General features: G+C 43.4%; 1 protein-coding gene across 1 annotated transcript in view; it reads right to left on the reverse strand.

Moving 5' to 3' along the window:
• The window catches only part of SCD5 (stearoyl-CoA desaturase 5), a 150,626-nt gene that overhangs the window by 40,690 nt on the left and 97,214 nt on the right, over positions 1 to 12,722 (reverse strand). Inside the window, exon 3 of the mRNA XM_036337755.1 lies at positions 8,179 to 8,384. Coding sequence (XP_036193648.1) covers positions 8,179 to 8,384 — 206 coding nt within the window. The remainder of the gene's footprint in view (positions 1 to 8,178; positions 8,385 to 12,722) is intronic.

Genomic DNA, 12,722 nt, shown 5'->3' on the forward strand with positions numbered 1-12,722 from the left:
TGAAAGGATCAGAGATAACATGTGTTAAGACATAATGTAAGTACATAGTAAGCAGTTAATAAAAGGCAGCTATTATTGGCTACTGAAGTGCATCGAAAGATGCATGAAGATGTCTTTATTGCCATCAACAATGACTCTAAGGCAACACTTCACAGACAGCAGGTCCAGAATTCATTGACACCTGCTGATTAACATGTCTAATATGCTAGTGAGAGAAATATTCAGGTTCCAGACATTTGAGAAACTGTCTCCTCATCCTGCCAGGGGAATTTCGCACATAGAAACAGATGGTCAATGTGGGGAAAGAAAAATGACTGCTAATGCAGTTGGTATATTTTACACATACACATACACACGGACAAAGGCCTATTTTCCCACAGTCCTCCCGGGAAAAGTACCTCTTACATAGGCAAACCAATGACATTTTGACTTGGAAATTTTTAAAAAGTCAAAACAAGCTGTTGAATTTTGTCCCGCAATGGTTTCTCCCCTGCCCAGATTTTTAACCACTAAAATGGGGAAATTGGTTCGATGGTGCTGCAACCTCAATGTGGAATCACCTCTGTCCTATATTCCAGAGCATAATTCAGCTGTTTGGCTGCAGCTGTCAGAGTCTGTTTAGAAAGGCCAAAGGTTAATAAGAGCAGCTAAAGGATGTTTTACCTCTTCCATCTTCCATTGACTTTTAACAAAAGGGATCTGATTAAACATAGTTCACACCGCTTTCATTTTTATCATGTCCTTGGAACTCAGAGATTCACAATTTTAATCTATGACAACAACAGCTCGACGCAGGGGACATTAATCAAAGAAAAACATGTTTCATTTTCAAAATTTTTATGGAGTCTGGATGAGGTGCAACAGTTTGAGGTGAGGGCAGAGTGAGAGAAAAGATTCCAGGGCTCAAGCTGTTAGCCAAATGTAGAGTGCCCCTCAAAAATGGAAGAGAATTCCAAGGAGAGGGAATATTTACATACACAAGGAACAAGGAACATATGAAGAGAGTCCATCAGAGCAAGACAGTGAAGTGAGGGAAGAATATCAGAAGACAAAAAGCCCTCTTCTCCCCGCCAAAAAGAGAGTCTGCCTCAGAAATAAGCTAAATGGCTTTTGTTCTCTAATAAAGCTGGGCCAGAGGAAGAACATGCTGGCATTGAGAACACATGTGGCAGATGAGGGACTATGTCTCCATGCACAGAGAGGGCACAAAGGGAGGAACAAAGCCCTCTGGCAGGTGAAGAGACAAAGAGTGTGGGGACAGAAGGAGGCAAATAGACAAGGGGGAGTGAACCAAAAATAGGTTCATGAGACAGGGACTGAGTAACAGGAGAGGCGGAATGGGGTGCAGCAAAGACAGGGGGCAGGTGCATGGGGGGGGGCTTCCTCCCTGGCACCCTCAAACCCGAGTGGAGGAGCTCCAGTACCTCCAGAGTCTGGTTCTCTTACACACTGACCAATCCCCAGCACCTAGAACAATGCCTGGTATATAATGAGTGCTCAAAACACAGGTGGTGAATGAAAAGTGATACCTGCAGAAAAGAGAAGGAAGCTGAGTCCCCTGAGAAAGGTTGTATGCCACATGGCTTCCATCACTCAGGTGTGAGTTGGCAGAGAGGATACCGAAGAGCTGGGCTCTCTTACATCATGACTGAACATGGTGATTTTGCTGTTGCAGGACCATCAAGGACCCAAGTGAAACGGGCATTGGTTAGACCAAGGGTAACTAATGAGCAAGGGAGTCGCAGAGAGTCATTGTGCTTAAAGGCCTTGCCTCCATGTCTGTCCCCAAATCTCACCCACATGTTTAGATGGTTGAATATCCCAGCATCCAGGGCCTCTCCTTGAGTGACTGTTTCTGTGAGTTTTCTACAGAATACATCTAGCCCACCAACGCTATAATGGGCTCACCCATTCAAAGTCACCAATATTTAGACATGAATTGTTCCATTAACTTAGCAACTCATTTGGTAGGGCCCCAAGGAAAATGGACTCAAAACACAGAAACCCCCAAGAGCCCAACATGGAAGACTGATGAAAGGGGTTGGGTCAAGGGAGATGGAGTCAGTGACTCATCCCACTCCCTATGGGATCTCCCAAGTGGAAGACAAGGCTGGGGGTAGTGTGCAGAGAAATGAAGATGAGTCGACTGTAGACTTGTTTGATTGCTCAGCCCTGGCTATATGATGGTGACCAACAGAGAAATACACCCAGGTCTCAGACAGACAGGAATGACACAAAGTCATTAAAAGGAAGATATCACTGAGAGATGCCATGCTCATTCTTAAAAACAAACAAAAAAACTAATGATAACAGGTCAGGGGGAAAATTGAGATGAAACAGTGAAACAGGCCTCAAAAAGATTCTAGCCATTCAAGTGCCTTCCTGGAACGGCAAGATTTATACATATTCATCTCTTCCCAGGACACCAAAACAGAAGCGTTTCACTCTTCTGAATAATTCCACCCATTTTGTCTTTGTTTATCCCATCACCATAGTGATGAGCCAAGGACCTTGTTTTCATGTGTCTGAACTAGACGAGCATCCTCTTTAATGACTTCATAAATGCACATGGCAGTGTCTGCATGCTACTTCTAAAGGAATTTTTTTTTTTTATTTTATCTAAGATGGGAATCAATGGGGTAAGCAAAACAATAGGAGAAACACAATCTGAATCTTATCTTCATTCTGTCATCTCAGAAAGAGGATTTGAGATTCCAGTTTCTACTTACTAAGGGAGGCAGAGAGGCTACTCACTTGCTTCACTAAAGTGCTCTAGACTGAGAAACATGTAACGGCCAATCATTTTGCTAAAGGCAGAACAATTAAAGAACTATGGCAGAGACTGCTAATTGCTGAACTGCTACTGATTCACCCTTCCTTCCAAACAAAACCAAGATTTTACTCAAAGTGCAACTTATCAAGAGACTACACTTCCCAGTTTCCCTTGAGTGCAGATAAAGCCAATCAGGGGTAAATGAATAGGCTATGTGTCTTCTGGGAAAGCTCCTCAGAGGTGACTGACTTAACTGCGTGGTGTCACCTCACTCCCACCCCCACCTTCCTCTGTTTGGAGCATTAACCTTGAACAATAAAGTGAAAGAATGAAAGCCACAGGCAAAGGATGGTGGAGCAGAAAGACAAAAGAATACTGTTCTCTCCTGACCATGTGCTACTGCTACACCCTGGATCATCACAATTCTTTTATATTGGAGAGAAATAAGTGTCCATCTTATTTAACCCAAACAAAATTCCTAATGGATAGACCCATTGTCAGCCATTGGAGTAGCTCCCTTCTAGGCTCACCCCCAACACTGGCAGGGCCCAGGCCAAGAGTCAAGATGTAGACGCCTAGTCTGTGGCTCTCCTTTTCTTTCTGTCCCTGGTTCTGTCCACTTTGTGTGGACATCTGAGCTGACGCTTCTAAGCTCATCCCCAGGCTAACACTGCTCCTGGGCCACTCTTCAGGCCTAGGGTACCCTGCTTTCCACCAGGAGGAAAGCCTGGGAGAGGTTGGGGTAGGCCCTGATACTGAGTGCAAAGCCATTTGACCAAGGAATTCCAGGATCCTGGGAACCCAAGGCATTGTCTAGAAGTGGAAGGAGGCTCCAGACCTGTGATCTCCTCACCTTGTGAGGGGAAGTGTGACCCTTGAAGGCACAGGACCTAGGGCAGGAGTTCCAGTTGCCAGGCACTCTCTCTCTCTCGCCTCCTAATCCCTGTCTTTTCATCATTCACAACTTGACAGTAGAGCAAAATTTGAAGTGGTCCAGTTAACTACTTGTTATAAGAACCTTGGTAAAAATGACCTTTTGGAGGAAAAGTCTGGAACTATAGCTTGAACTGTGTTGTTTTCCTCTCATCCTTAATGCTACTACCTTCTCTCTCTCTCTCTCTGTTTTAAAAATATATTTTATTGATTTTTTACAGAGAGGAAGGGAGAGGGATAGAGTTAGAAACATTGATGAGAGAGAAACATCGATCAGCTGCCTCCTGCACACCTCCTATTGGGAATGTGCCTGCAACCAATGCACATGCCCTTGACCGGAATCGAACCTGGGACCCTTGAGTCCGCAGGCTGACGCTCTATCCACTGAGCCAGACCAGTTAGGGCTACTGTCTCTCTTTATGAGACTGTATAATGAAAAGTGGATCAAGCCTGGTTCCTGGCAAGCTTTTCTTTGGTGAGTTGGATGGCTAAGCACAAGTTTATCAATCAACTGCAATATTGGTGCTAGTGTACTGAATGAAGGAGGGGGTCTCTAAATCCTTGGTCTCTGTCATTTGCACATCTACCTAATTGAGGAAACTATCTAAGTGGCACTTATCTGGATCTGTTTGCACTAACACTGCATCTGGGAAGGAACTGGAATCAGTTTCAAACCCTGGCTACCAATATTTGAACAGAGACTGTTGCTCTCAGAGAACCATATGGGAGCAGGTGGGAACTCTATAAGGTGAGCCACTGAAATGACCCAGGACGGGCCCCAAACAAGCTGGGCAACTTTCTCTGTTACTTAGGAAGCCCCTAACTCAGCCTAGGGTAGCAAAGACTGAGGCCTGACGTGGCAGTGCCACTGACAATGGGATCCAACCTCCAGTTCACACACTAAGCACAAGGTCTCATTCCTTGAGGAATCTGTCTCCTCTACATGGCCCGACCGGCAGGACCTGTAAAGCTGGCCTCACAAACATAAAAATACCCAAACCGCTGCACTCTCTCTGTGCACCTTGGAAGCTCTTTTCCTTTAGTTCAGTAATTCTCAGCCTTATTTTGCATTTCGGATCTCTATGTTCTCTCGGCTGGATAATTACCAAAGGACATGAGTTCTCACCCACACTTCAGAGAACTGGTGTGGCCCCTTTCAAACAGCAAGATAGAATTAAAAGACCACGGAGCGAATAATCTTGCTACAGATGGAATGTTTGTGTCCCCTCAAAATTCACATACTGAAACCTAATTCCCAATGCAATGGTATTAAGAAGTGGGGCTGTTAGGTGATTAGAACAAGAAGGTGGAGCCATCATAAATGGGATTTGTGCTCTTAAAGAAGAGACCCCAGGGGAACCATGGAAAACACACACACACACACACACACACACACACACACACACACAAAGAGGCCCCAGAGAGCTCCTCTGCCCCTTCAGTCAGGTGAGGACACAATGAGAAGACAATTGCCTATGAGCCAGGAAGAGAGCTCTCACCAGACACAGAATCTAATGATACCTTGATCTTGGACTCACCGGCCTCCAGAGCTACACGTGAGAATTAAATGTTCAGTCTTCTAAGCCACCTAGTTTATGTTATTTTTGTTATAGCAGCTCAGAGAGATGAAGATTATATCCCCAGCTTTCTATCTATATTTTGTTGATTAGTTTCCCTACAGGAAAAGTGATTTGAAGGTCCCTCATAGCTCTAAGGTTCAATGGTGCTATACAGTGCTATGAAATGACAGACATATTAAATATCCTTTCCCCATCCTCATCTAACTTCTTATCTTTCAGGTCTTGGCTTAAAAGCTAGTCCATTCCACAGGCCTTCCCTCACTCTCCCCAGCCTGCAGAATGGGCTAGGAGACTCTTCTCTGTGTTCCCATGATGCTCTGGACTACCTTATTTAAAGTTGTATCCTCAGCACCAATTCCTAGCAGGAGCTCAAGGACATATATGAAATGATGAAATGAGGGGATGGTTTCTGATAGCTACCACCCCCTTTGGTCACTGGACTCGTGATGAAAGATGTTCTGAGATAACTATTCATGGAACATGCTGAAATAGTCTTTGTTCTGCTGTCTGCATTTGGACATATGTGCCCTGAGTACATACCTAATGAGTAAGATTACAGTACTACATTTTTTTCAGGGAAAAAATGAAAACAAATCTTCCATTTTTATGGTCAGAGAAACACAGACTATTATACTTAGCTCAGTTCTCATTAATAAAATAGAAGATCCTTTACCTTCTCTTCTGAGCTCTTCAAATTAATCTAAGGTCTGATTTCACAAAGCATTACTAATTGTATAGCAACATCATTTATATCACAAAATTGCAAAGGATATACAGTGGGGCCTTGACTTACGAGTTTAATTCGTTCCAAGACCAAGCTCGTTAAGGAGCTCATTAACTCAAATTACTCTATCAACTCAATGCAAAAAATTGGCCGAGAGACAGCTGGTATCTCCAAAAACTCGTTAGTCGGGACACTCGTAAGTCAAGGCCCCACTGTACATATCCAGTCAAAGAGTGGTGGTTAGTAAATTATGATACTCAATAAACTGGTGAACACATGCAGCTTCTGAGAATGTGCCCACAATATAACCTGAAGTTAAAGGGAAGACATACATTACCTATGCCGTGTGACTGCCATCATGTGAAACATACTAAATATATGCATACCATATAAAAAGATATCCTACAGAATATTAAGAATGACTATGTTTATGTGTTAGAACTATGGATGATTTTCTTTCTATGTTTCTGAATTTTTCAGATTTTCTCATGGTGAAAATCATTTCATTGTTAATTGAAAACATCTTGTTCTTTTCTGCTAGGAAACTTTTGGCTATTGATACTGGGTCCGTCCGCTTGAATGAGCTGAACAGAGGAGCAGAGAGGAGACCCTGTGGCACAATCAAAACAGGGATGGAAGCATATGGAATCCTCTGGAGCAGCAACTAACCGCCCGTGTAATAGTCACTGATCTAAGCTCTTACTACATGCCAGGCATTGCCCATGCGTTTTATTTTCTCACTTGTCCTCGTAAACATTGTAGGAGATGGGTACTAGTGTTACCACCATTTTCTAGCTAAAACTGAGCCTTAGATTAGTCAGTTCTTTTGCTAGTATGAGGAGGAGCTGCAGAGCTGACCCTGGGCAGTCTGTCTCCATGGTCTGACATTTTCTCACTGTGCTCTACTGCCTCCTCCAACGCGACAGCAGCGGCTGAGGGGAAACTGAGCATAATTCCAAGCCACACTTCATTTCATGCAATGATCTCTTGTGTCAACGAAGGCACAGCAGCTATTTCCACCTTCAGGAGATTCTATTCTGACAAGTCTTCAAATAACTCTTGCTTGTCAGTGGAACGGTCTCTAGTAGCCACTTGTTCACTGTATTATCTCAGGGTGCTAACCAGAGGGTGAGCCATAAATTGTCCTTCTTTGGGACAATATGCTCAGCTTTGAATATAAGACATAAATCCAATGCTTTGGGGCAACAAGTCCATTTATAAATGCTCTCATGGCCAACTTTGTAGCCCCAGATCAACATGGATACAGTCCATGCCAGCTTCCCACTTTAAGAGTGGATAATGGTTGCTCTCTCCTTGCCAGCACAACTATAGGCAACCTTTCTCCATGCTCTTGTTGAAAGGAGATTCACCCTGCAGATGACTGATTATGCCCCGCCGACACCATTAGCGCACACAGCACTTGGAGGCTCTCTATTACACAGTCACATTTTCTATGCACAGAAACCCAGTGGTGTAACATTTCTAGAAGTGGGGGGGGGGGGGAGATTTCATTACGAGAGCATTCTAGGAGAACAGAGCAGGATACCTGGGAAGAGCCCAATCCTGTTGGAGTCAGGCGTGTATCACTAAAGCACGGTGTCTTCCGCGCCCTCCCTGCCACCTCAGGGAAACATGAATGGGGAGTGGGGAACTGCAGAAACAGTCCATGAAGTGAGCCAAGCAGACTGGTCTGAAGGAAGTGACACTGGGCTTAAGGCAGTGGTTCTCAACCTTGGCTGCACATTAGAATCACCTGGGAATCTTTTTAAAATCCTGATTTCTGGGCCTCATCCTCCGGAAATTCTGTTTCTTTGTTATGGGGTGGGGCCACAACATTAGTAACAAAGAAACAGAATTTCCGGAAGATGAGGCCCAGAAATCAGGATTTTAAAAAGATTCCCAGGTGATTCTAATGTGCAGCCAAGGTTGAGAACCAGCACCTTAAGGGAAATCCATTTCAAACTTTACATTAAAAACAAATGTGTGAGCAGGGAAACCTTAATGAGCAAAAGGAAACAACTAAACAGAGAAATCCTAACAAGAAGACTGAATGGAATCATCAGAGAAAGTGCCATGAGGGCAACTACTGGAGGATATAATTGCGTCCATTGTGCCCTGTCTCTTGGTCCTGTCCCCCAGGGACAGCCCTGTGGTGTCCATTCACTTACTTTCTCTGGAACCGGACCACAGGATCAGCCAGCAGGTCAGTGACATCAAGGTTTCTCCCCTTCTCAATGACATCTCGATGCTTCCGAACAAACAGCCACCCGATGTGGGAAAAGAAGAAGCCCCGGCGGGCGTTGTGGGGGTCAGCGTCAGTCTCCGAGTACTTGTGGTGGACTCGATGGTCCCTGGACCACTCGAAGATGTCGTTCTGCAGAGAGAATGCAGACCCTAAGCAAAGAGACAATGCCCTTTCGAGACCCTGGCACTTTCTCGAAAGCATCTCAACCTCCCCCTGCCTCACCTCTCACCATCCTCACCCCTGGCTTCCACTTTGCTCCTATCCTCAGCCTCACGTTCAATCCCTGGGGCTTTTCTGGGGTGGTTTCCATAAAAACAAGAGTAAATCCTCACTTAAGAGGGGGATCTTAGCTTGTGTTTGGGGTGTGCCCACTGCAGGAGGTTCAGACTTACTGGGTGAACTAGTGGGGAAACCTGAAAGAAAGTTCTGGAGCAGGCTGTTGAAGTCTCCTGGGAGATAATTCATGAAGAAAAGAGAGATCCAGTCTCAGGATGAAGTCTTGGTCGTTGGGGGTTGAGTATGAAAAGGGGTTGGTTCTTGGCCCGGATCTCTCTGCCCTCGCACCCAATCTCTAATGGCCTTGCTGTCCAACTTAATGGAGAGCAGGAAGCCAGCAAGTAAAAACTCAAAGAGCTGCTTCACCAAATCACTGAAAAGTACCAAGGCACGAATAACATTGCTTACGAACTGCTCTAACTGCGTCACAGAAAGGCGGGGGGGGGAGGGGGTGACTTTGCCTCCTTGAGGAATCTGGTGTATCTGGCCATACCCGCCAAGTGAAGAAGCAGCAGTGCCCAAGGGGCAGGCTGGATACCAAGAGAGACTCGGCTGCCCACGGAAGGAGAAACATCAGAGTCCAGCAGATTCTGCCAAACTCTCAGGGTGAGGCTCGGGCACACATGGGGACACACCCTGTTGACCCTCTTGTGATGGGAGAATGGGATAGTGCCAGGGGGCTGGAGGTCCTGTGTGAGCTATCAGGGCCAAAACCAAAGGCATTTAGGGTAGTATTACTAATGACACCTTATCTAGCCATGGGCCAGTGAAGTCTATAGACCTCTAATGTGTGCTCAGTTTTGTTTTTATCTGATAATGTTTTTAAAACTTTGAGAAGGCAAATTAGGTTAGAAGTAATACATTTAATAGGAAAATTAACCTGAAAATAAAACAAAAACTTTATATAGTACGTATATAAGCTCTTTTTTGAAAAATATAAAAATAAGGCAATAATGCTTAATACCATACTATTCAGAACTTAGTCATGTTTTCATTAAAAATCTGCTACTTCACAGATATTGGCTTCATTCTGCTGATGAGGAGGAGAAAGGGAACTATTTTACTCTAAAAGTTCTAACAATTATTTTAATCAAAATGGGGTTCATGAGTTTTTGATTTCTCTGGCTCACCTAGTGCTACTAAAAGACTACTCAACATTGTGCATCCTATAACACCATTGAAAACTTTTAAAGTTTGCTTAATCCTTGGGTATAGCAAACTTTACCCAAAGAAGAGGTAGAAAGACCTTAAGAAGTATACGCTCAGCTTAAATATAAAGAGAGAAAATGGGTGCTTAACAGTTTGTAGAAGGCAAAAATTACAGCCTAGCTTATTGTGATAGAAAAAGAGGTCTTTGGATTTTACATATATTTAAACAGAGTGTATTGGAAAGAGTGAATGCATTTATTATTTATAATCTCAGAATGTGTAGTTGGGAAGAAATTTCAAATGTCAGTCAAGACCACTGCAGCCCAGAATAACTTACTCCTTTTGCATTACTTTATTGCTTTTATTGCAGTGCCCATCTGGACATAGGAAGAAAGAGGAACCTTCTCCCCAGGTCACAAATGGCAAAATTAAGGCTTAAAAGACATTTACTCAAGTTCATCTACTAAGTGCAAACAGTAATGGAACAAAACAGTCCTTCGTTCACGTTCCTTTCAATGAGATGTATCCCTTATTCTCCAGATTCAATGGCAAGGAGGGGGTGTATCTTTTACAAAAATCTTCCTTTTTTTTTCTTGTTAAAAGGTTATGTTGATTCTTTAACCTATCACAGTGCAATTTTTTAAAAACTTTAAGTGATGAGCTCCAACGTGCTAGAAACATTATTCTCACAAAATTAAGCATAATATAACGACAAAAGAATGATGATGAGGACAAATTGGAACAGAGATATTTATTTATTTAAATTCCTCCTACCTGGACACCTTCCCGACAGAAGCCACTTTGACTGTAACATTGGAATGAAGCTCAGGTTTGGCCACATCCCAAATAATCAAGCACACAATCGAGCCAAAAATACTCTTAGGATGTGGGGTTTTTAACCCTTTGTTATTGTTTTGTTTTTAACGCTAAAGCTGACTCCAAAGAACAAGATGTCAGCCAACAATAGGGCAGGAAGGGGACAAAATTCATGTGCTCGCGCAGGGGCCTTTCCTTCCAACTCATCTGCACTCCGCTTCTATCCTGGACTGAGTTGGAGTGGGAGCCAAGCTGTGAGCAGCATTTGTGTTTGATGAAAAGCTGTGTATACCTAGAGTGTGTTTGGTACAGTCAGTATGTGCAGAAGGGAAAGCTGAGGGCTGATGAGGAGGGAGAGAGGGCTAAGCAAACCTCAGGAGGTGGGAGTGAGAGGAAACAGCCGGCCATCGCCATGGCAATATCCTGGACATCTCTCTTCCTCCCAGTGTTTACACAGTGATAATTACTCTTGTCTGGAACTATGTAGGCTACCCCATCATCCCCGCTTCACAGAAAAGGAAAACAGAAATGAGGCACAGAGAGATGGTGAACTCGCATCAGTGAGCTGACACTCAAGTATGTGGATTCCGTCTGTTCATGCCCTGCGTGCACATTTTGATAACGGCCATGAGATTGAGCTCAGCAACAACTTCTGAAACCTAAAGACTTACATAGTTTAACAAATCAACAAATCATTCAATTTGCAACTTAGAGTTTATACTTAACAGTGGGTTCTGGTAGATCACCGTCTTAATACATAACCCCATTAGCTTCAAAAGCAGACATTTCACCACATGTTTATTGATCATTCCTGACAAAGAACTGGAGAATGAAGCTACCCTTGATCTAAGAGCCCTGAGTATAACTGAGGCACAGGCAGGTGGGGGAGTGGAAGAGGAAGAAGAGAGTAGATAAGGATTGCACAGCTCAGGTGGTAGGTTTTATTACATGAGGAGCCACACCATGTCCTACTTTGTGTTGTCCAAGAGAAATATAATACAAGCCATATATGTAATTAAATTCTTCTAGTTGCAACATTAAAAAATAAAAAGAAACAAATAAAATTAATTTTAATAACATATTTTACTTAACATATTTTAAATGTCATTCCAATATATGATTAGCATAACTTATTAATGAGATATTTTACTTTTACTTTTTTTCTGTACCAATTTTTCAAAATTGGGTGTGTCCTTTATACTTCTAACACACCTCAATTCAGACTAGCCACAGTTCACATTTCTCAGTAGCCAGCAGCATGTGGCTAGTGGCTACCATATTGGACAGTGCAGTTCTAACTCATGGCTTATATGCTTTTCCATGTGTGTGCTATACTTTTTAAAGTTTTTAAAATTCCTATATAATAAAAGCCTACTATGCGAAGTGTCCAGTCGACCAGTCAGCCATTCAACCAATCAAAACGTAATATGCTAATGATATGCTAAAGCCACTCAACCTCCCGCTATGATGTGCACTGACCAGCAGGGGGCAGATGCTCCAACCAGTAGGTTAGTTTGCTGCTGGGGTCCGGCTGATCGAGACTGAATGACACCGGCCGGACGTGCCCTGGAGCTCTCCTTCAGTCCCTCCCCAGCTGGCCAACCTCCCGTGTCTCTCCCTGGCCCCAATCATGCACCGGTGGGATCCCTCGGCCTGACATGTGTCCTCTCGCAATCTGGGACCCCTGGGGTAATGTCAAAGAGCCGGTTTCAGCCCAATCCCGCAGGCCAGGCCAAGGGACTCCACTGGTGCATAAATTTGTGCACCAGGCCTCCAGTAAAATAAATAAAGAATTTAAAAGTTTTAAAAATTCAATATTGCTTACTGATGAGAGTGTGAAACTGGCACAAACCAGGTGAATGGCAAATGGGCTGCACATATCAAAAGTGTTAAAATTGTGCATATGTAAAATCTAACAATTTGTTTTCTTTATCTTAAGGAAATAATCAGGGTGTGTGCAACGATTTAAACACAAAGATGCTCACTGCCATGAAAACATGGAAAAGCCCTGAATTTCCACATAAGAGATTATGATTGAGTACCTTGAGATACATTATTTAATTCAATACTTTCCGTGTGTGTGTGTGTGTGTGTGTGTGTGTCTATACACAGAAAACTTCTGGAGAGAAATATTAAGAAAAAGATCTTAGGGTTACCTCAGGGAGTGAGACTGGGATATAGGAGATGAGGAGAAATACTTTTAAATTTTATCTTATACTCTGAAAT

This window comes from Myotis myotis, unplaced genomic scaffold, assembly GCF_014108235.1.
Source record: "Myotis myotis isolate mMyoMyo1 unplaced genomic scaffold, mMyoMyo1.p scaffold_m19_p_1, whole genome shotgun sequence".
NCBI lineage: Eukaryota > Metazoa > Chordata > Mammalia > Chiroptera > Vespertilionidae > Myotis > Myotis myotis.